Below are 25,477 nucleotides of genomic sequence, written 5' to 3'. Positions count from 1 at the left end.
CTTAAATTGGTTATCGCCCAGTGGCTGGAGTAGCTGTGCACTTTATTATTCTACAGCTGAGATGCTCAGGAGTCAGCTTGAACATTTTGTGAGAGAAAGCCAGTGGTACAGCATGTATTATTTACACACACTCATACAGTATACAGCCAGATAGCAGGCAGCACCACTATTGTGGGTTCCTTCATTTCTTGTCATCTGGCAAAATGGAATCATACATATTGATTTATATGTATATTTTTTGATTGCGTTAGGATGAAAAGCCACATACTTTATTGAGTTTGTTGTGAAGTTGTGAAGAGTAGGTATCAGAATGATCATACCTGTCCCCTTTGCCTAGCTTTCCACCCCAGCCTGGTCTGTTCATGCTCCTATTTCCCTCCTTCCCCCTCCACTCCTTCCTCTCCTTCCTCATGACTCAATCATACTCCTTCTCCATCTCTCCAGCTGTTTGGCACAGCCAGTCAGAAATGGCGACCCAGTTAACTCCTTTGTTCTGTGTCTGGACTTACGCTACAAGTAACACACACAGACAGCATGTCATGTGTGTCACAGCGCTGTGCTTCTGTGACGGTCCTCCCAACTCCTACATATCTGTCCACTATTTACAAAACCTATCATTATGGAATAGTTTTTCCTCATCTTCAAGTTTAGGTACTGCCATTACACATTAAGTATTATCATAAAGTTGTCATTGGTTGATTTAAGGTTGAAGGAATAGTGGAACCATATAATGGTAAAGCGTTTTAAAGAATGTGAGGAATTAGGATTTTCTATGTATTTAAATGAAGTAATCTTTTCTAATCACATGTATGTTGGTAAGCATGTGAAGGTGTATTGGGTGGGCCACTGGGATGCCTTAGCTAGTACAATATGTATACTACACCAATAGAAGGTATTCATTTATTGTTTTTCTATACCATCATAGATGCAATAATCAGATAAGAAACAAACTGAAAAAAATACTAGTTTTTCAGTTGAGCGAAATGGACATAAACTTGATTAATCAACACTTTGCATGTTGATGCTGTGTCAACTTTTCAGGAACGACAAAGAACAACCTTGATTTTGTATCAACCACCATGCATTTTATAGTTTATCCAGTGGGTGTTTTTAAGGGTCAGAGAGTTTACTTAACCCATGTAATCCTTTAAGTGAAAACATTTCAAAATCTTTGGCACTAAGCATTAAGAGTTGTTCCAGTTTTACAGAAAGGGCCTTCTTAATGTCTGTGTCTATGTGGCAATGGTTGAGCTTCCTCAAGCTGTACCATTGCATTTGACTGTTTAATCCCACCAGTGTATGTCTGGGCACTTAACATCAGGCATTAGAATAGAAGAGGCTATCTAGATGAATAGGGAAATGTCTCCAGTTGTACAATTAGCAGTCCAGTGGGTTGTTTCACACCTTACTTGACATTTTATGACCTGGGTGACAGAGATTAATCTACACAGATTTATTTATATACATTAAACGCCCTATTTTGGAGGTTAAATTATGTTGGTACAGTGTGGTTGCAGCAGTGCCAGTCTTCCATTCTTTATGGCAAGTCCTGTGCACCAGTGTGTGATGAAACACTAGTTCTACTTCAGTCTTTATGCAAGAAATAAAATCGTCCAACCATCTAATCAGGGCTGACATGACCATAATTCCTACTATATTCATATTTTATATTTTGACTCTAGTAGTTAGCTGACAGTAGAGAATGACAACAAACAGTGAGAGAGGGAGGGAGCATAACATTGTGACAAACATCTTTAGCTCAAAGCGGCGACGTTGTGGTTAAATGGTTTCATATGTTGTTTTTTATGTCACGGTTCGAGTTCATGGTCTCTTGCATTAAGGGTACATATTTACCCAGTGACATAGTGCACTATTTTAGCTCTGTTGCTCAGTGACATATGCAGGCCACTAATTACTTAGTTCGCTGTAAAGATGTTATTGAGCTTCAACTGCATGTGGGAAAGGAGCAAAAACTGTGTTTGACCTCCCACACTCCCGACTGGTGAACCTCAGTCAGCTGGTGAACTATCTATCTTTCCTCGCTGTCATTGTTTCCATAGATACCACTTGGCACCTCACTCCCACTGGATTACACAACCTGGTGTTTCTGCTAGGCACACACAAGTCCACACGTACACAGAGACATCGGCACACACACTCACACACATTCCTTACCATCACACTCCCTGTCTGACTTTGCCTCAGGTGCTGTTGCATTAGAGATTAGTGCTTATTTTATGGACGAGTTCTTCTCCTGAATATTGCTGAGAGTAGCAGATCATTTTACTTTAAATTATCTGATAAGCCTGTTTGAGCCTTGTGTTGATATACTTATATAGAGCTTTTGTAAAGAATTAATTCATTTGTTTTGTTTTGTCTGTTTGATTTAGGACTTCAGATAATTGGTCAGGGAATGTTGTTTTACTGCTGTTAGATTTGATGGGGCTCTGAGGCTGTTTGCTGACGCATTAGTCTTCACATTAGAGACTCCATAGTGAGATAGTGTATAGTGTATATAACACAACTCTATATATGTATGAAAAGGCCGATGGGCATACTGTAGTGTGTGTTTGTATGTGCACATCCATGGCTAATAGCATGAATAAATGCATGTGGTAGCACATATTCCCCCTTCTTCCTTGCAGAATTCATAGTAATTAACAGGCTTCTCTGTCTCTTTGAGTTTTATTACAAAAATGTACAAAATTTAGTCTGAAATTTGAATGTATTTTATGTCTTTTAGTTTCTCAGAGCTGCCTCTTCTCTCCCCAAGTTCCAGTGAATTTACGTATTGCGGTCAAGAGAGAGTTTAAGCAGTCTTTGCTCAGGGGCGGCCAAACAAAAAGATGATTTTCCTTATAAAGGAACAGTAGAGTCTAAAAACAAATAAACAAAAACATTATGTATGAAAGTGTCTTCAAAACTGACTGCCTGAATCAGATATGTGACTAATTGCATAAGCAGAATTATAATTTCTGTAATGGGCTCAAGGGGGCACCATTGTAGAGCCAATGTGTGGACCTGAAAAACAAAGGTGAAGGACATCTGACTGTTATAACTACTAATATGATGATGAGTTGTATCAGCAGTGACAGTAATCATAGTTGTAGCAGTTGTACTATGACAACAATTTATGGTAGCGTTTGTGTTGTAAATATCTAAAGTTGATACATTTCTTATGAGATGCTACATGTGAAAGACAGTACATGTATTTTCAGTTCATTTCAGTGTAGATTATGTTTTCATATTACCTGATACTGCTGCCCTAGCCTCTGAATTGCCACCGACAATCATCTCTGGTTTGTTCAGAGAGTCAAGTGAAGTAAAAAGGAAATGGCAATTCAGTCTGATAATCAGGCTACAGCTGCCCTGATACCTGCCAATGATGATCACACAGCTTTGGATGGCCTCTGTAACATGTCCAAAACATGTCAGGAGGGATGCTGCAAACAAGTAAACTAAATCACTGCAAAGAGAAGTGAAAGAAAAGTGAAAAGTTTTACTTTCACTCTGAGAAGGCCTGTGTCAGTCAATCGGTGTAATGCCAGTACAAACATTGCATTCAACATGTACTATATCAGTTACTGTGCCTGTTAAAAACAGATTTAGGAATGCACCAATGCATGTATAATGACCAAAAACCAATGCTAGATCAATAAGTTATAATGTCTTAATCATCAATAATAACATATAATAACAGGATGTTAATAAAAGGCTGCTCAGGCATTGTTACTCCTTACCCACTTTAACCAACAAAACCACCAAGATGTCCCACTAAATATAGTCTTAGTGAATCTTAGTAAATATAGTATTGGTGCTGATGTTGACAAGTACTCAAAATATGTCCTTGAATATGTACTCTGAATAAATCTCAGGCTAAAACTGGGAACAAAAATGTTTGTGATGCAAAGCTGCATTGTTCCTCCTTGATTCTTGCGAAGCACTGCTATCATCCCATTGAACCCCTGAACTGGAGTCTTGCTGAAGTGCATAAGCCAAAAGTAAACTTGTTTATATCCTCAGTTCTCCTGTTAGACCGGGTTGCTGAGCATCTGGCGCAATCTGGGCAACTGTTAACATGACAGCATATTTGAGTGACAGGCGAAATAAAAGGTTTACACTGTAGCAGAGGTCTCAGAGGGTGCAATTTAAATGATAAGTGGAAGGATGATAATCAGAGAAGAAATGGTTCATGGGTGAAATTGTTTCCGAGTCAAATATTTTAAGGAAGATAAAAGAACAAGACACATTGCCAAAAAAGGTGTGTGGGATCTGCTGAGAGCATGTTATGTAGTATGTTTAAAGGCACAATTCGTGACCCGAATGTAAACCATCAGGTAGCTCCACCACCCAAATTTACAACATAGGGCTTGAAACTACTGTCATTCTCAAAGTCTTTTAGTACACAAACCAATGCTAGATAACAATTAAGTCAGTGAGTGATGAAATAGAAAAGTTCAGACGAGGAAGTAAAGAAGCAAAGGAGATTGTTAATGATACGAATAAGCACCAAAAAGTGATTGTGGCACATTCCTTGCGGCTTCCTTTTGACCTAGACCATTTCTGTGTGGGAGGGGAAATAGTTTTATATTTCAGACAGTATGGGCGGCTGGTTGGCACCACTTTGTCTTGTCTAGAGTAGTGACTAATGTGATGAGAGGAAAAGTTGGGGTTTGGACAAAGAACTGAAAATGGATAAAGAAAGACATGCATGACTGAAGGGGCGCTGAGGCAGGGGGGAAATCATAGTTATTAAGATGGTGTTGCTGTTTACCCAGCTTTTCAGGCTAAAAACAGGCCATGACCCTGTGGTTTGTGTGTCTGTTTGTGTGTGTTTGGTTGTCCCAGTCAAAGCATGTCTGTACAGTGGGTGGAAGGTGATGCTTAGCTCATAATTTATATTCAGGCTGATTTATGTGCAACATCTGCGTACTAACCCAAGAAAAAATGAAGATAATAAAAAAGGAATAATTATGACTGTCAGTGATGTAGTGATTTTTTTGTGTATTCGAATAATGAAATGCATTTATTAGAGGGGATTTATTAGACTCCCTGTCCTATCATGTCAGCAATACACCTACTGCATCTCACACCACTGTTATTGACTGTCTACTCATACACCTTTGAACCCATGTAAAAATCAAGAGACTCATTTACATTACAGAGTTCAAAAGAGTGCAAAGGGAAGAATAGATGGGATTATCCTGGCTGTATGAAGAGTGAGACTGACAGCATTTGACCTACTGAGTATAAACACAACTGACTAATCAGGTCATGCAAACAAGAGAGCGACAAACCTGAATAACTTGTCAGAGAACCCCAGTGGAGACCATCATCCATCAACTGCTGTGCATCCAGAACCAGTCAAAAATATCTCAAATGTAATGTTTTCCATCAGCATATTGAAGACTAACATATACAGTAGACTGAAATCTAAAGTAGACAAAATTATTTAAAAAACATGTGGTTGAATGGCTCTGTATATTTTCTCATTGTCACTGTCTCGTGTCCCACCCACCATCACCACCCCTGCACCCTACTTGTTCTTTGTCAACACATTCCTGAAGATGATTGGTTAACCTGTTTGTTTTCTTTGGTTGATTGGCCAGAGTTGTCAGTTAATGAAAGGACAAAAACAATCTCCTGTTTGTGTGTTCACGTGTGTGTGTGTAAGTGAGTCTGTCTTAATACTTGGCTGTTGTACTCCCCTAGGGGATGGCACGCCTCTTTAACTGACTTTGGCACCATGCCACCCTGTGCTTGTTTGCCACCCTTAACTATTTCCTTGACAGATGGTTGATGGTGAAACACATTTTAAGAAGCTGTGGCAAACTGTTAAAAATGTCAATTTAAACATCTCACTTAAAACTGTATCAAACAAATATTTCATTTTTTTTCTTGATTTTGTTTCATCTGCATCAAGGAATTCCTCATGTTAAGGGATATTTCTTTTAAGCCAATGAAACTGTTTTAGAAGAAAGTAAAAATGTCCAATCCTTTTGCCAGATTTTTCCACTTGTTATAAGAAAAATATTTATTAAAATTTTAAGGCTGATCAGATTTTGTGTTAATATATTTTTCTGTGCTGTACAAGTAAAGTAGCCCCGATCACAGCATAGATACACTGTCATGTTATTCATTATATTTACTTAAACTTGTATGGCAGTCTTTAAAAAGAGGATATGAAAGTTGTTGTTTTCACACCTACACACATAAGTTCTCGGGTGAGGCACTCAATGGAGCTGATGTCATGACAATAGTGACATAAACAGCAGGAAGTCACCTCAGGGTAGGTATCTCCTGAGAGAGACTACCTGCGCTACCTACAGAGAAAGAGAGAGTAAGATACCGGATGAACTAAAGTGTATTTGCTAGAGCCAAGTGGGGAATAAAGAAAAGATACAAATGCTTGGCAATTGTTTAAGAACATTCACTTTGAAGAATGTATACTGCCTTAGTGTCAATCTTGTGTGTGAAAGGGCTATAAAAAGCAAACTAGGTTATCTGGAAGATATTACAACAGAAGTTTGTGTTTCTGTTAAGCAGTTTTTGGTTAAGCAAAATTGCTTTTAAAGTGTTGAGGGAGTGGGTAGATGTCTTATTTTAGCATCGATTTTGCAGCATTACAGCACCACATGTAATTAGGGCTAGACCAAAACAGTACACTGTACTTCCTGTAATTTGTTTTTTGTAGATAAGGAGCAGGGAGGTAATTTGGGTTAATTCAGGATTGGACCTAGGATGTTTTTGCTGTACATGTACATGCATGTACACTGCTGTACATGCAGTGTGTTTTAAACCAGCTCCTCAGTAAGACAAATCAGTATTTTAATGTATATTTGTCCAGCCGTGAGGGCAGATTTCAAACAGCTTGACAATGCTACCTCAAACGTATCTTTGAAATACATCTTCTAATCAAGAACAACAGCCAACTTTCACAAAAACACTTTCTGTCTGTCCCTGTGTTCAATATACTTCCTGTTTGTGTGTGGCTCTGTTTCTCCCTTCGGTAAAGGGGTGTGTCTGCCCTCAGTAATCTTACACCATTAACACGTTGAGGTTACTGTAACTGGCTAAACAGCCTCGACCAGTGAGTACAGGGACTCACACCCACATGCCATGTGTTAGCTGTCTGAATCAAGCAGATGCATGCCATTCTATCGTGCTTTATTACTATGTGAGACAGAAAGGATGAAACAAGAAGAAGGAAACAAGTGTGTGAGAGAGGACGCAAGAAAGAAATAATTTTCTTATTGCCAAACGGTCCGTAGTGACAGGAGGGGGGTAGCTGGAAAACCCCCCAGAGAGAGAAAAAAGAGAAAAAGAAGATGGTGAAAGGGAGAGGGGATAAGAGATCCACCCAAACTTCCCAAACCACCCAATCAAGCTGCGTTACTGGAATTGAATCCCTCCCATGTTCACCACCTGAGAGCAGAGAAACAGAGCTGTGCTTCAGAGACTCAGAGGAGTGAGAAAGACAGAGAGAGAAAGAAACAAAGAACAGGTGAGAGCAAAAACAGGGCACGTGAGGAGAAGACAGCTGAACTTTTACAGAAAATAAAAAGCAAGAGAGTGAGAAAGGGACTCTCAAGAGGAGAATCTGAACTCTCAGGAGAGCTGTGTATCTGTAACAACAAAGCAATGAGCTCACTGTCTCTGAATTGAATGAACTCGACATAAAGAGAAGAAACCCTTGTGAGAAGAAACTGGATACCAAAATGTGGACAAAAAGGAGATGAAGAAAATGAAAACAGGGATTTTAGGACTGCCTGAACAGTGTGTTTAAATCTTTTATCTTTTAAGTGTTGTTTTTCTGGAACAAAGTTTTTTTTTCACCTTTTGTTATTTATTTTTTCCTCTGCTGAGTCTACTGTTGAACACCATCATGTAGTGTCTCCTTGCTAGCTCTGAGAAGGGCCAGGTTTTGACAATAGACTACCAGGAGTGGGTTAAGCTCCTACGGCTCGTGAAGCCGATAGTGGAGATATGTCTCTAGAAGATGTAGGAAGTACTACCAGCCTTGGTGCTGAAAGCAGCACTTCAGACCACTGCAATGGACACTCTCTGAGCCAAGGTCAGGACCAGGATCTGGAGAACCAGAGCCAAGGCCAGGATGGGATAGTTTTGGAGCGTATTGCCTCTCTGTCGTTGGACATGTTTGACCCCAGTGACTTCACTGGGAGGTTTACTAAGATCCAGTCTAGGTCCAGAAAGAGGACAAGGATCATCGGAGGTAGGTGCAGACAAGCTTATGAACTTTTCTTTTTGTTTTTAGGAGGCAATATTAGAGTGAACATGACAAGAGCAGACAAGGAGAGAACAATTATCCTAGGAGTCAGTGATATGCAACAATTTGGTTTTGTAATAATCCTGGTTTGTTGGAATGTGAATGCTAATATGCAATGACCTGAGGGTTTTCTCAGGCTGATTATGGTAGAAAGACTGGTTGAATATCCAGCTGACCTGGAATTTGAAAACGTTTTAGATCTCTTACTACCTGTTTAGACCCCCTCTGTTTCTCCATGTATGCCATAACATGGTTCTTCGTTGCTGTGACTTGAGGACTTGACTTAACAAGTGTCTTTGTTGTGGCTTTTGTAGGCCCTGAGACAAGTGATACGTTTTGAGAAAACAGCACAAGATTACTCCACTAATCCTTATTCTACAGAATGGGAAAAAGACATGCCTGTGTGGTTCTGGTCTCAAATGTAAGCGCTGTCATTTTTTTTGCCCAAACCACTCACTCATTCTCAGCTTACCGTAACTTCTGGGAATTTCATGTCCAAACACTTCCAACTGTGGGGGAACGCCAAGACCTTAAGCTGTCAGTCAAAGTATAATAAACTGTGCGTATGGTTAAATTTAATGGTGATATTACTGATTTTACATTAAAATACTTTACAACATTTTACCAGGCTGTAAAGTCTGCCATTAGTAAACTTAGCATTTTAGCAAGTAACATTAAATGGCATTTGCAGGCTTGTATTTTGAAACTGTTTTACTACAGTTTTATTTGTATTTCATCCCTTACTTATGCTCGCAAACTTTACCCTTCTGACACACTTTGACACACAGTTGAAAGTTATGGCCTATGTGTGTCTGAACTTGTAACCTTTACGTTGCAGGGTGATCTGTTTATCTGTGAGACTTGCCCTCTGTCCTTGTCTCCTCTGTTAAAAATTACAGTAGTATCAGTTGGTCTCTCAACGGACAAACCAATATCTTGGAAAGCCACAGCCAGGTCAAAATCAAAAGGCAGCCTAACACTTTCAGTACATTTTCACATTTATTAACTTAGCTAATGCTATTATTCAGAATGACCCAAAGTTACAGTTATGACAGAGTGATCCTTTATTCCTAGGTCACCAACATTACAACCAATAATAGTAAGGAAGGAGCAGCAAGGAAAGACTAAATAGTTCAAGGCTATCTGTGTCTTTACAGTAAACCTGTGACACTGAAAGGATCATGTCAGAGAGACGTGTAAGGAAAAGTCAGGAAAATTGAATTTCAAGATAATAGCATATTAAGACGCGTAGAGCAGAAAGGTTTTGGGAGTCATTTTGTATCTGACTACGCATTTTTTTCAGTGGGATTTGGCTGAACTTCAAAAGAAGAGAGAAAAGTGGGTGTACAGTGAAAGGGGAACTCTTGAGTGAGGTAGTGCCTCTGTAACCAAGTAGCACCTGCACAAACATGTCTTTCAGGAAAAATGAACAGTGACATCTCAATAAGTGAGCGCATAGATCATGAAGTTCAAAGTGTCCACACGAGAAAAACAATTAAATTGAATATTATGGGACTGCTATGCTGTGATAATGCGCATGACTGAGGCTTTCATGTTGGGGAGACAGGTATGCCTGGCATGAAAACTACCGACAAACACACACATTCTTCACAAGAGTTATCTATTTGATTAACCCAGCTGTGTCAAGGAGACACCACTGTGTGAACTGTGCACCTTAAACAGTCCCTCTATAGTTGTTTGTGGCTATTTTGTGTGTGTGTGTGTACTCATCTGCTGTGTTATGATGGACTAGTTAACACCCACAACCACATGTCAGATGAACATATGAGAAAGACAGAAGAGTGGCACATGTTTGGTAGTGTTATTTAACAGACGTACTATGATGCGTTTGTGTCATTATGATCTAGAGCTGAAACAATTACTTAATTCATCAATTGGTGGATTGAGAGAAATTTAATCGACAACTATTTTGATAATTGATTGATTGTTAAAGTAATTTTTAAGCAAAAACATTAAACATTACCTAGTTCAAGCTTCTCCAGTGTGAGGGTTTGCTGCTTTTCTTTGTCATATGTGATTGTAAACCGGCTATCTTTGGGGTTTGGACAGCTGGTCAGTTGATGGCATAATATTTGGCTTTACAAAATCGTGATGAGCACCATTTTTACCATTTTCTGAGTTTTTATAGACCAAATGATTAATTGAATAAACAAAAAAATGATTGGAAGCTTAATCAATAATGAAAATAAATGTTGGTTGCAGCCCTAGTATGATCAAAATACTCACTATCAGAATAAAGTGCCTCATGTTAACACCTTGGTGTAACACCTTAGTATAAACTGGCCCATTCAGAATCAAAGGAGTGCTTTAAAACTATTTAAGATCCATTTGACTGATGAAAATGTGTCATATCATTGTGATGACATTTGGAGTATCTACACGCTCTTTGTGTACAGTCTCTAATTCAAAGATGTTCTCCCGAAAAGACATACCACTCTCTTCTACTGTCTCTATCACTTTTCAGCCTGGTGCATCTTTATAAGGGGCCAGAACCAATTCTAAGGATCAATATATATCATATTTTAATGGATCGGTATCGGCTAAAATAAATCTAATCAAAATCTGATCCTTTCCTTACTGAATTCTGCTGTGTGTCCACCTAAACCTGCTGTTTAGCTTTCCTCAATTCTCTTAAACTGCGAGCATTTCACTCCATATGTGAGTAAAAATGAGAGTGTGTGAATCATGTGAAAAATTATTTGGTCGACCCGGTGATTGACTCAGTTATGACACCCGGGTTGGCAAAATATACAGGTTCACTAAACTCCGACGGTAACGAGTCTCTTATCTCTTCTGTCTTATTAGCAAAGATTAGCAGTGTACAAAACATTCAGGTAGCAGCTTCTCATTTAAAATGTCAGTTAAATTGTCACAATGGCAGTTCGTGTCAATTGTCATAAATTAACGGTAATTCCCTGACAGCCAGTGTTTAGTGCATATCCAGAAAGGCCAGATATGATTCCTCGCCCTAAATTTGTGTGTGTGTGTGTGTGTGACCACGTGTGTGTCTGCTTTGGTCAATACATTTTCACATATGTAACTGCTTAAAATGCCATCAAAAGAAATATTAAACACATCTTTATTTTGAGGTTAAAGGGAAAGCAATGCAATTTATGTCTTGTGCATTTGTCTGTGCACATGTATGAACATATGTACCTGTGTGTGTGTGTGTGTGTGTGTGTGTGTGTGTGTGTGTGTGTGTGTGTGTGTGTGTGTGTGTGTGTGTGTGTGTGTGTGTGGAGGAGTCACCAACAGCTGGCATGCCCAGGCCACTGCTCAGAATGTGAGGAATCCTAGGAGCTCCATAAGGGTGTGTGTGTGTGTGTGTGTGTGTATGTGTGTGTGTGTGATTTTTATTTGTAAGATGAATAAATTTGTGTCACTCTGCGGCTAGTTTGTCCCTATTCTCGTTGTAGGTCATGAATTTGAATGGATTTCCATTTCTTGGACATAAGTTGCACTCCACTCTTCATGTCTCTCTGTCAAACCAAACAGCTGCTCCCTCTTCATAGAGAGAAGATCTCATTTACATCAAGAGGAGCTGAAGATCATTTGCCAAAGAAACAAACTGCACTTTAATTTGGAAATTCCTATTTCTCTTGATTTTGCTATTTAATCTTGCAAGAAATGTTGGCCTTACTGTGCCTCACCCGCAGCTTTCCCTCTCACACAAAAACTACATGTGTCATGTTTAGTTTGCCCATACATAACATCTTAAACCTCCTGCAGTCCCACAGCTGGCACAGAAATGTGAGAAATAGGGTCAACAAGCAGTAATCCTTGACATGTTCATTCTTTCTCTTGAGTAAGAACATAGAGATGAGGTCGCAGTGGGGTTGAGCTAAAGAACAGAGCTCAGTCAAATATTATTTAGTAACTAACGTGTAAAGAACTTACATGGGGCATTTGGACAGTTGCAGACGAACATTTTAAATATCATGTTTGGTTTGATTTTCTGTGATTGTCACGATTCAGTAAGCAGGTTAACACAAAGGCATACATTATTATTTATACTCTTTGGCCTAGTACTGTAATGGAGTAAGCAGAAGTTGCAGACAGGAATAGGCCTGCAGTGGTTCTCTGCTATATTTCTCCTCCTTTGAGATTAGACTGTAATTGTCTGTTAATGTGAACCAGGCCATCCTGTGCTTGGTAGCTCTCCTGTGAGCTTTGCAAGATACTGTATCTTATGCACTTTCTACCCCTCCCCTCCCCCCACTCTCTTTTTCTCTCCCCCTGCCTCTGTTCTCCCTCCCTCACCCGTTCACATGTCCTGTGGCACTTCCGCAGTTCATCCAGGGAATTACATGATGACCCTAATTATCCACTTGTGCTTCCACTCTAACTCAACCAACCGTAGCATCATTGCCATGATGGCCATCATACCTTTCTGCTTAGACAGACAATTGTGAGGACAGCCAATGGAATATGTGACTGTTTAAGGTGTAGGGAGAGAATTTATGTTCTCTCACTGTTGGATCATTGTCAGAAACTATACTTAAGCTCTTTAAATGATCTGTCAAGAATTTAACCAAAGCAGTAGGGTGGAAGGTTAATATCCGCCGTAAGCGAGTGCTGGTGGTGTTGGCCTATATAGTTATTTAAGGAGGGAAGTAACAAATTAAAAACAGGGTGGGGTGAGAAACCAGTAAAAATGTTAGGTAATGGATTTTTCATCAAGTAAGCTCAGTAACTGATTTATTTTACTCACTAAAATCCTGCAAGCTAGGATAAGCTAATAGTAGTGCAACACTAATGTTTTGCTTTATTTTGATTTTTGTGTCTCCGTGTCTCCATCTACTCCTGACATTATGCAACTCAAAACAGCAGAGATGGCAAGTTGGCACTTAGTAGAATATTGATTGTTTGAAAACTATATCTGCAAGAGCATCCAGCATCATGCATGAAATGAATCCAAAACATTAATTTACTTGCCATGCTGTTAACTTAGCTGAGCAGGTTGCCAAAACTGGAACACTATCGAAATTACTGCAAGTGACACAAACAAGTTACCTGCCTGTGCAGCACCACCCTGTCACTGCTGTCATTGCATCACCTGAATCATCATCATCTATTCAGCTGTTGGTGTAAAGCCAGTGTTCCGGTTAGAGCTAGACGGATAAATCATCCAGATATTAGCTTATAGCAGATATATCAGTATTAGTGTATGTCGGCCGATAAGTAACGTAAGAAATTACATTACAGAAATGCCAAACTAGGTTTGAGGCAATTTAGAAAGTGTCACCTTTACAAAATTTTGTCCAACCAGAGACCACTGACAAGTTGATTTTTCAACTGTAAAATGTCCTTTGTCCACAATTCTTAAAAGAAAAACAAATCTAAGGGATCCATACCCACATTGTTGTTTATGTTATGTGTTTATGTTTTGAAAAATTACCATCGGCTGATATATCGTTATCAGATTTCTTTAACTCCCAAATATCCATCGATATCAGCCTTAAAAATCCAGTATCAGTCAGGCTATAGTACTGGTTACATAGACATCCTTAAGATCTTTAGTACATACTTGACTTGTGAAGGCTAAACAGCAATAAGTCTTTTATGTCAAGTGAGAGTCAGAAACAGCAGTGCCTTAAAAACTCAAAATTGTAATTCCCTTACACTGTTTAGGTTTTCCCAGCCAGCTTCAACCACCCAAGCTCATTCCCCCACCACCAACCCAAACTTTAAATGAATTGGTACAACAGACAGTCTCCAGGTGGAAGCTGTTAGATCCCATCAGAGCATGTCTATTACGGTTGTTCATTGTGCATGAGTACTTCCAGAGTATTTCCAGTCTTATGTCTCCAAACTGCCTTTTGAATATCTCACTTGGCTCTGTATCAAACAGTCTTTGATCTAGTCTCAGAAACTGGATGTTTTGCCCAATAGATTAGGTCATGTAAAATGCTATGCTCTTGTGGGTTTTTAGACTTTTACTCAGCGAGTTGTTCAGATATACCTGGATGAACATACTATAAATATTCACAAACATTGGTTGGAGACAAACCAATGGACTACCTCAGGAAATTAACTACTGGCTGACCTGTGTTGGCATTGACTGGGGTGGACTGTAATGTGTTATTGCAATGTCCTCTTTCAACCAGTAGGGGAAGATGGAAAGTAGTATATTGCTGGGTCTCAGTTCCCCACTATAAATAAAAATATATTAAAGTATACACTAAACAGTGAGCGGGACCAGAATAGGATTTTGAAAAGTGTTGCCTCCATCCTTAGTGGAAATTGCACACCTTGACTATAGTGCATACATTTCAGACTCAATTTGAACTCTTATTATTATGCACTGTATATTAAATAGGTGATTTTGGACACAGAAATCACAGACAAAAAAATTAAACTAACTGTGGATGATGTTGAGACAGCTCCAGGAACACGAAAAAGGATCATATCTCTTCAATTTTTTTATTGTGCATAAAAAATCAATTAAAGTAGTATACATGAAGCACACACTTCATACTCAAAACTCATTTAGAATATATGTGCAGTATGGACTCGGACACATGTGAGGCACTGATACCATTGACCAGATATTATTCTTGGCTATTCGTTAGTGCTGACTGCTTGTCACTGCTTCTCTTGGCTCTCATTGGCTGAGGCGAGCTTGCAGCATGCTCACTCAGCACTTATTGCAAGACAGAATTGGACAACAGTGATCAGGCAACATTACATTACATGACTGCCCTTTGTCTTTTTCATTTTAATTACTCCAGTATCCCTCCTTCCACTGTCTCTTCAATGTCCCTCACTCAGTAGTTTTCTCCTTGCCATCTTCCTTCCCTCTATTTTCTGCGATCCCTCTGTGCAGTGTTATCTACTATATGTTTTTCTCTTCCTCCCTCCCTCTCTCTCCCCCTATCTCTCTCTGTCTTTCCTCTAAGAGGATTGGCTGCTTGCGTCTACCAACATCTGTGTATCACTGTCCTGAGAGAGCAAAACAGAGAGGGGATGGGGGGTGTTAGCCAGCAAGATAGCAACACAGAGCGCAGGCAAGGCTGAGTGTCGCTCTCTTTTTCTTTCTCTTTGACACACACACACTTTTTCTTGTGAACGCACACATACCAAACAAACACTCAGCAGCAGACAACCGCAGCATCCGCATCACTGGCTGCCCAGCCGCATCACTCTCTCCTCTCCCAGTCTTTCTCTCTCGGAGCGCACTCGTCTTTCTCTCACTTGCTCTGTCCGCAACATCTCATCCTGCCGTCCTGTCCCCCCTCTGCTGTCTGTCACCGTGGCGACATAGCCTCTGCAGCCATGGCGACCAGCCAGCAGGATTCAGGCTTCTTTGACATCAGCATCAAGTCTCTGCTTAAGTCCTTAGGAGGGAGTGAGTACAGCTAACACATCACAGTTGTTGTTGCTGGTATGCCAAACAAATGCGTGATACGTAGCAGACCAACTAGTCGTCAGTTGATCCTGCAGTGCACAGACTGTGCTTATTTTGTTTGTGTATCTGTGTGTGCATCAGGAGTGGATGAGACTGAAAAACAGGCAGCATATGATCCACACTGTCAATATTTGGCAATGTTACGTAATGGAATTATGGAAGGCAAGGGGTTGAGAGAGAGACCTGCTCCAGGGGTTAGTTGAGGGTAATTCTGGCTCCTCAGCATTTTTCTCTATGAATTATACAGCACATTACTCAGCAAAAGAAGAAGTCAGTCTTTGACTTTGTTATAATCTTTATGCCTAGCACTTAAAGAGTTTTGTCCAAAAACACTGTAAAGCTCAACCAAAATTATAACACAGATCTGTACTGTATGTTTACATGTCATCATATCACCCCTACTTTGTGTGCTGTTTACAGTCGGAAAGACTCAAATCTGTTAATCAATTCCCTACTGTACCAGCAGCAGCATCCCAGACCGTCGCCAGCTGGACATACTGTACTTTCCCCCACTTTCAGCAGTAGGCTCATGAACCTGAGATGTTACAGTAAGCAGAAAGCACTGCTATCTTATTTCACCACTGGGACTCTAATATAGTCATCACCATGCAGCCTCTAGTTTACTTTTACTGTAACATCAATATTTTTTTTAACTGGTTGTGCCTCTGTGATTTTCATATATTGACTGAACACTGCCTGTGTTAGCTTTCATTTTGTGCATGTATGTGTGTGAGTGTGTGTGTGTGTGTGTGTGTGTGTGTGTGTGTGTGTGTGTGTGTGTGTGTGTGTGTTGTGTGTGTGTGTGTGGGGGTAGTTTAAGCCTCATATGGAAACCTCTCTATGTGCTGTTGCTGAATGGTCTTCGTGTTGTGCGTGTCCCCTTCATTAGATACTATAAAAACATTTTGGTTTGTGTGTGTGTGTGTGTGTGTGTGTGGTTAGCAGGGCAGCTGTGTGGAGCTCATATATTTGATGTGTGCTGAAGGTTACTGTCAGCAGGTGTTATGATGGTGTAAGGGTTACAGAGGATTTGGTGGGGATGTGTTGATGGTTACCCCTCAGTCGTCTGTGATGAAGTCAGAAGGCTAGAAAGCCAAGAAACAGGCCTAATATGTCCAAGTTAGGTTTGTGTTTCAAGCATAAGTTGCTTATCGAGTGGAATCATTAGATAAATAGCTGACCTCATCAAGTTGAACTTACTGAAATAATCATGTATAGACCTGTATCAACTGTATCAAGACACACACATAGCTGCAACAAGCTAACTCAGATTTTATGACAGGATTTTTTTTTCAAATTTCCAGTTTTTGTTTTCATTCTTACATGGTATTCATGGTGAAAAGAACAATCCTGAATCCAAATGTAAACAAAAGGGTCGCCGCACTATCAAAATGGAAACACAGTATTGTAACCTGCCAGCTAAATCTTATTCTAAGTTATTAGAATAAGATATTCTAATTTTCTGATGCTCTACAGGGTTTGTTTACATCTCTAATCTTTGTAAGCATCAGTAGAGGAGGCCTATATTTTGAATTATACTACTATACTATAATACATATACATCATTTTTATTTTTCAGCTATATGTCAAACTCAGTTGTATATGTGAATATACCTGTAATTCAAGCATACAGATTTACCTTTGTTGCACTTACAGCTCTCATAACTAACTGACTAAGGGTCAGTTAAAATGCAACCAACAGTAACACAATGAAAATGCCAGACTACATTAATCGCACGCAGTGAGATTGTGTCATCTGCCTCCTCTGACAACATACAGGTTTGGTTCTGCTAGGTCTTGACGAGGGCAGTCGACGTGTGTTTGTGGTAATTGTCTGTGCTTTTAAAAGTGACTCATCGCAATCCACTTTTCTTAGACACTGCCAACAAAATATACAAGCAGTAGAGGATTGAGTTGTCTTTTACAAGCCAAGAAAACTTACATTTTCAATACTTACCAACCGAAGTTAACATCTTGGCCTTAATTTCAACCTCTATATTATGACTAATGTTTGATAGCTACGTTCTTGATGCGTCAGGATGTGTACATGCCTCACAATGCATGTTAGTAATGGTTCATCACTTCAGTCTGCTTGTTTGTCAGTATGACGTGATGGATGAAGTCGTCTCTCTACTAGCCTCAGTCTTGCTCACAGTATGTTAAGTAAACCTTTTAGGATATAAAATGTGATTAAACCAAGGTAGACCTGTATTGACTAGACATAACAGATTTCTGCTGATTCACCTCCTAAAATGCTGAGTCATGCAAATCTCTACAAGAGTCCCGGGAAGTGCTCTGGTGTGTTATATCGACGGCTCTATCGGACACCGTTACGTCTTCCTATTCTCATCTCGTTCCCCTACTAACATGCATGAGGCTCACACACACATGCATGTACACATTCTGACACACACAAACACACCTTAAATTCACGTCACTGAGAAGCTGTATTATCTCTGTTTAGAGTCAGCCTTGTATTCACTAAATTAGATCAGTGCCATTTGCTTTGTAGTTTAATCACATTACTTAGTTTTCCTGATTTGTCACTTTCTGTGTACACGTGTATGTGAGTGTGTTTATGTATGCGTGTTTGTGTCTCTGTGAGTGTGTCTGTGTGCACTTCTGTATGAGTAGGGGTCAGTGGGAGTGGTGGGTATGTAAGAGAGTGACCTCCAGTGGTCTATATATAGCGCCTCCCTCCTCCCCTCGCCTCTCTCTCGGGGCAGTGTTGAAATTCCAATCCAACCCTTCTGGTCAGATCTCTACAAGGAGCAGACTTTACTTAACTGCTACTGACAACTAAAGGACAGCCACAAAACCACTCTGAAAGAAGCACTTTATTTCAATACAACTTTCCAATGCAAGGATTCCAAGGTCACGGGAGTTGTCGTACAGAGAAGTGATGGCAGGCTGGAGGCGGAGCAGAAGCTAAAGTAGAAACTGATAGTTGGTCTGTAGGCTCATATAGCTCTCAATCATGGGGCTCTACGCAGCGTCTGATCTACCTAAGACTCTGCTGGAGCAGTACAGTGGGCTATTTCTCGATCCCTGTTGGTAGACTTCACTCAAGATGGAATAAGTTGGTTGTCTCTTCTGTTATTTTGAGAAGACACTTTGACACCATCTCCTTCCTCTGTGATTGCAACACTCGCAGCTCTGAGGCGTCAAGTCGTCTTCACTTGGGCAGTTTTACCCTGGCTATGGCTCTTCCGGTCTGTGGATACAGCATATCTTCCTGTTTCATTTGGATTTGGAGTTTTCTTTCTCGCCTCAGGCACACGTCTTTCACTTTACCTGCCAATGATTTTCTGAAGGATGGAGCTTCACACTTTTAGCTTTGGTTAAACCTGCCAGGTGCCTAAGCCAGACATTACTCTGATGTCTTTAGTTACAGTCATGGTGGAATAGTTGGATATTAAAGACAAACTTCTGTGCCGTTAATCTCCTGCAAGGAATTTCTTTTATTTGTCAGTCATGGTAGCTGTATTTTACATCTTGTAAACTACTCAGCTATCCCTCCTCATACCCTTTCCCAGTGTCCCATTCCTCCTCCATCCCACTGTTTCTGCCCATTTTACCCACTGTATCCTTGTATCTCTGTGTGGCTGTCTGCACCATGGAAGTGCCAACTAAATGGAGCAGGGCTAGTGTCATCAGCTTCATCAAGGGCCTTGGTAAGCGTGCAGGGGTGTGTGTGTTCATGTGCACGCATGTTTGCACCATTTGAGTGCTCAGATTTCAACAACAGGTTGTTGTCTATGAGGCCTGGGGGCCTGTCCTGCCCAGCAATTAGTATTTACACCTCACCTCCCCAGTGAGGTCAGGTCACGTGGTCATGAAAGGTCAGTAAGACCTGACAGAGTTGTTAACTCACACACAATAGCCACTTCTGGGAAATGCTCTGGTGAATTATTGCTTTGTTTCACCTTGTGGAAAAAGGGTATTTTTGGCACCTTGTTCTTCTCAGAATGTTCAGGGAATCAAACCTGCAAATTTGCTCCAGTCACACAAGCTTTGTTGGTTACTGTTGCAGCCTTGCAAACACTCTGCTTTAAGTGTGTGTGTTTTCATTAACTGTATTGATCAGTAACAATAGTCCATAGTGCAACATGCACGTCTTCCACAAAGTCTTGCTTAAGCTCTTATAGTGCATAGACTGACGCCGTGGAAATGTGCTGTGTCTTAGAGTGATGAGTTTGTTCTATTTTAAGGGCATGTCAATATTCATAGAGACGCATGACAGGAAATGCCCTCTCCCTCCTTATATTTGTCTGTCTGTCTGTCTCTCACTCAAACCCCTTCTAGACTCCACCCACTCCCTGTATATTTTTTTGTCTGTTTATCATTACGTCTTGCAAGAATTAATAGTGCCCAGCCTCCCTAATGATGTAATCAGAAGGGAGAAATGAAAACATGGACTGCCCAGAAAGAGCGTGTGTGTCCATCTGTGTGCCTGGAACGTGTACCCTGTCAGACTTGGACACACACTCAACATATATTAGTCATGGCTAAGGGGTTTTATTTTTACAGAAAGAAATAATAAAATGTTATTAATCAAAGTATGGGGTTTATTAAGATAAGCACCTGGAGAGGGAGCATGAGGGTCTGTGTCTGTGTCTGTTTCTTTGCAATGCAGGGAGGTTCTTGTATGAAGATAGCATCGTGGTCATAAAACTAGGTGAAGTATATCTGTATGTAAGAAAAGCACAAGACGTGTCAGTACATGGCCTTAGACCAGAGGTTTTCAAACTGTGAGGTGGGAGAGTGGAAGGAGAGGGCACAGAGGGAGAGACGTGAGGCAAAGACAGGCCTACTGTGTGAGGTGAAAGAGAACGGTGCATGCTGGTTTCCTAAAAACAACTGGAAGTTAGTTATTGTAGTTTGGCCTGTTGATTTGTCTGCTTATCATCACAGTCAGCAGTAAGAGCTGATGTCCAACGAGAATAAATGTTCATAAATCTGCTTAGAAATCATAGAAAAAAGGCACTCATAACTCCAGAACTTGCCTTACAATCATCACGTTTTTAAGTTTTCTTCAGTATCAAAGTAATCCAGTGATAGTCAGGAACTGCTATTAGATAATTCGGCGTACTTTTAATGCTGCCATTTTGCCAAAATGTAAACAAATATAGGCTAAAAAACAGTGCTTAAGTTGTGACCCGCAGCTAACTCACTGAATCCATGGCAACATTTGACTTCCTTCTTAGAGCTCCCAAAATCCCCAAATTATGGGAACTGTAGTTCCACAACTTAGAGTATGATTATGCCCTAAATAGAAATAAGACAAAGAATAATAATATGAGTGACAAAAATATGGTGTCAGACTTTGAAAAGCCCTACTTTAGACTAATTGACCTGTCCTGACTCTCCCCAGCCTCTCCAGTGGGACTGAAGCCACCCCTCCCGCCAGTCAGTGGAACCTTGGGAGAGAGGAAGGGTCCTGTCGTCATGGCGCCTGTCAATGTGGACCCTGAGAGTAAGCCGGGCGAGTTTGTCCTAAAAAGCTTGTTTGCGAACTTCACCTTGCTCTCCGAACGCAAGATTCGCATCATCATGGCCGAACCACTGGTGAGTGACTTTGCATTGATATCTCATCTTGTTTTGTCTCTATTTCTCATCTCATCTCTCTCAGGTTACAACATCGTTTAGGAATACATTTTGGACATTTTGTCTGGGCGTGTTATTCAGAGTGACTTTTTATGAGAGTGTATATTAAGACTAATTTTTTTTGTGCTGCGGAACTGATGCCTGCAGTGTGCCTCACTGCTAAATAGTATATCCTGGCATCCAATCTAGCAAAATACAAACGCAAAGGATAAAACATTCACACCTGCAGCATTTTACCTGAGCTGGAAACCCAGGCAAACCTGAGTAAAATACGCAGACTCCACACGGAAGGACCAAGACCAATACCTGAACCTAGGTCTTTTTTCTCTATGATTACACAGTGCAAACCTTTGAAAGACTATTCCGTCCTAAATTCGAAAGCCCTATTTTACATATTAGCAATACCTTATATTTTTAAGAAAGAACTAGCTTCTTTAGTTTGCATCTCACAGTGAGACACACTGTAACCTCTTTGCAGCCATTGGTCATTTGTCAACTATCAAAGCATATTGGTGCACAATGCTACAGTATATTATATTGCTCTTAACCATTTGAGGAGCGGCTACAGCTACAAAAAGTTAGTTACATCACACACAAACCAACATTTTTGTTTATTAGAAATTGTTATTTTCTGTAGCGTATTCCTAAGCCAATAGGAAAGGAAGGTATATGCTCCACCTATATGGAACACATACTAAAATGAAAATACATAGAAGCAGGTGGGGTTTGATCAGAACAGATTAATGGTTTGCCATGTAGATGTCTTGGAATTACATATTTGCATTTTTTCTGCCTGCAGAAACCAAATATGTGTGATGCACTGTAACCTAACCATTGAGTCTCACATATCACCTTTTTGTCTTACTAACAAAGTGTGCCAGCACAATTCATAATGTATAGTGGTGTGAAGAGGTTTGGCCTTTTATCTCAGAGTTTTTGTATGTTTATGACATTGAAAGTTACATTAAACAAAGTTAAACAAATACAGACAATGCAGTGACACTTTGGTCAGTCTGAGTTTGGATTACAGTTTTGAGGCATTTGAACTTTGAGTTTGCTGTCTCAAAGTTTCATGATACAATTTCTAGTTGTTCTCATCCCTTCTGACATGAATGCTTTCCTTTCTATCTGTTCTTATCTCACAGGAGAAGCCACTCAACAAATCTCTGCAGCGAGGAGAGGACCCACAGTTCGACCAGGTGTGTATACCTGACATGGACACATCATCAGCAATATGTGCTGCCCTTTTTTTCCTCTGTCATCCAAATCTAGCTGTAACATTGTCTTATATTGGGAATGGGATTAACCTCTCACTCTCTCTCTCGCTCACCTTCACCCACAGTTAATCAGCTCTATGAGTTCTCTAGCAGAGTACTGCCTGCCGTCTATCCTGAGGACTCTGTTTGACTGGTACAAGAGGCAGAACGGCCTGGAAGACGAGTCCCATGAATATCGACCCAGGGCCAACACCAAGTCAAAAAAGTGAGAGGACGCAAACAGCACACACACTCAATTGTAAAACTATTCTCTGCACCCAGCTGAGAAGTTGGAAAAGATTTGGAAGACTAAACTGTACGAAAAAGTGCATGGTCAAAAAACAACATAAACACAATGAATACAACACAGAAAAACAAGCCACCACAAAATGGACAGGACTTTACTTCACTACATTCCTATAAAAAATGTTATTTAGTCATCCTGGCTTGATTAACATCCATGGTTAACAAGCCTTAACCATAAAAGTCTCTCTTACTCAGTAATGTAATGAGGGTCTTGAAAACCATTGAGTAGGAAATTGGAAAACAATAATTACATTTTTGTTTGTTTGTTTTTTTTTTCTATTCAAGCCCACATGGGCTTTCAAGACACTATTTACATTACCTTTACAGGCAATAAACAATAAGCAATACTGTTAATATGGCAGACTAACTATATATAACCCTACAAACCTGCCGCACAAACAGCAGAAACACTAAACATCAGAAACCTAATGTAAAACTATACTTCCACTGAAAAAATACACCAATAAACTGCACTGAAGGTGTTGTCCTCTTTGTAGAAGCTTGTTTCCAAATCTCAAACAAACTGCACACTGAGTATACACAGTTACATAGTGGACCAGATAGTACCTACAATTAATTCATTAACGGAAATTTAATAAAAGCAGACCCTCACACATTCACATGCCGAGTACAGAGGCAAGAACAGGTGCATGCACTTGGGCCCTTGTACAGCATCAACACTGTTACAGTAAATCTGAAAAATAATGTTTCTGTCTCTCTGTTTCTGTCTGTCTGTCCCTCTCAGTGATGAGCAACAGAAGGACTACTTATTGGAGCGGAGAGATCTGGCAATAGACTTCATCTTTTCTTTGGTGCTTATAGAGGTTTTGAAGCAGGTGAGTCTCATTTTACAGTGTGATCAATGCACTATGCTCAAACAATATTTCAATCACTGGAAACAAAGACACAGTGGTACTAAAGTAATGTTTGCCTTTGTTTCAATCCTTTAATACATATGTCTGCATAATACCGTGAGAGGGTTTAAACAATCACAGGAAACTATTTGAATATTTAACACTCTCTTCTTTGATTAACTTACTTGACATCAGTTGTCCAGATGCAGTATTTCCCACACCACTCATGTGAAACTGTAATTAAATTCAAACAAATGCAAAAAGTAATTTGCTTATTCATGATCTTGTTATGGATTCAAGAAAATATATTGCACACCAAGTTCCCCAGACTGTGAGCAGAATAGGAGGAAGTAGCTCATTTTAGGTGGATATACTGAATTCAGAATGAAATGACAACTTTTTCTCTCACTCCAGATCCCCCTCCATCCTCTTTTGGATGGACTCATCCAAGAAGTTATAAACCTGACTTTCAAGCACTTCAAATACAAGGAAGGGTAAGAATAATAACATAGAAACACAAATGACACAGTTATGACATCCATATGCATTTATGCACAGCTCTTACAAATATAAGAAATGTGTATATTGTTGTCACTGTTCTGCACAACACTGTATGTGGTTAATGTTAATTTTTGTGTTTCCTTCTTAGGTATCTGGGACCCAACACAGGCAACATGCACATAGTGGCTGACCTCTATGCTGAAGTAGTGGGAGTTGTAGCTCAGTCCAGGTACTGCTGTGCAAATTAATGTTTATACTGTTTGTGTGTGCATACACATTAAGTGTTTGTATATCTACAGGTAGTTAATTGTGTCTGTTGACATTGCTTTTTTTTTTTAATTGTTTGATGCAAATTTGTTGAGATAATTTCCAATTTGACACTCCAGATGATGGCCCTCCGTCTGTTTAATGTTGTGTGTGATGAGAGATGAGCACTGGTCCCATTTTCCAGGTGGTTACTACTATGATGGAAGAGCTTCACGGGGCAGCTCAGTCACTGCTGTCCCACTCACGCACACACATCATTTAACACAGTCATCGATCTAATAATGGATCAAAGTCAATACTTGGACATCTAGCTTAGCAAGTAGACTGTCTTCTGTGTGGATGATGGGTTTTCCACTTGATTAAGCTTCCTTGATTTTCAGTGTTATTTATTTGTAGCACATTATTTACACACGGGGCTATGAAAAGGTTGAGCACACTCAGGCTTAAACAATCTGAGCACATACTTTATTCTTGGCATTATCAGTGTGTTTTTCCAACTTGGTTTATGGATACTGTGTTTATGTATATCTTTTTTAAACACTCAGCACTAAACAGAAGGCTGATGACTATTCCACTTACTTAACTGCTGTGGCAACCCCATGTGAAGCATGCGAAAGCACATGCAAAAAAAACGCTGACGCCCGAACACACACACACAAACACACATACACATTCCCCCCACATCACCCCTCCAGATGCCATTCTAAATATAGGCCCACAGAGCGCTGTTGGTAAAATCTATCTGGATGGTGGGTACAAATGCAAACACACAACCCATGTGCACATGCAAAAAAACAGGTGCATGGAGGAGTAAGAATTAGAATCTACACATGACACAATATTAGCAAATAAACGTGAAAAAAATCTTGCTGCTTTGTTGTAGTAATTCCAAAAACCATACCACCACTAAGCTGAGACCAGGATATGAAAACATTTACTAAAACTTTAGAGAATAGAGCAACTGTTCACA

At 40.0% G+C, this 25,477-nt stretch overlaps 1 protein-coding gene across 14 annotated transcripts in view; it reads left to right on the top strand.

Annotated features, from left to right (window-relative positions):
- Positions 1–25,477, top strand: part of fryb (furry homolog b (Drosophila)) — a 61,689-nt gene that overhangs the window by 742 nt on the left and 35,470 nt on the right. For 5 of the 14 annotated variants that reach the window (XM_044222137.1, XM_044222143.1, XM_044222136.1 and 2 more), the window contains exons 1-7: positions 7,064–8,233; positions 21,091–21,284; positions 22,469–22,522; positions 22,666–22,805; positions 23,631–23,721; positions 24,154–24,233; positions 24,389–24,469. In XM_044222137.1, the coding sequence (XP_044078072.1) occupies positions 7,987–8,233; positions 21,091–21,284; positions 22,469–22,522; positions 22,666–22,805; positions 23,631–23,721; positions 24,154–24,233; positions 24,389–24,469 (887 nt within the window). In that variant the 5' untranslated portion in view covers positions 7,064–7,986. Of the gene's footprint in view, positions 1–7,062; positions 8,234–15,411; positions 15,657–18,465; positions 18,929–19,103; positions 19,391–21,090; positions 21,285–22,468; positions 22,523–22,665; positions 22,806–23,630; positions 23,722–24,153; positions 24,234–24,388; positions 24,470–25,477 lie in introns of those variants that run through there. The other 9 variants (XM_044222131.1, XM_044222135.1, XM_044222132.1 and 6 more) reach the window with 6 other exon arrangements.

This window comes from Siniperca chuatsi, linkage group LG14, assembly GCF_020085105.1.
Source record: "Siniperca chuatsi isolate FFG_IHB_CAS linkage group LG14, ASM2008510v1, whole genome shotgun sequence".
Lineage (NCBI taxonomy): Eukaryota > Metazoa > Chordata > Actinopteri > Centrarchiformes > Sinipercidae > Siniperca > Siniperca chuatsi.
This window is presented reverse-complemented; position numbering and strand designations above follow the sequence as displayed.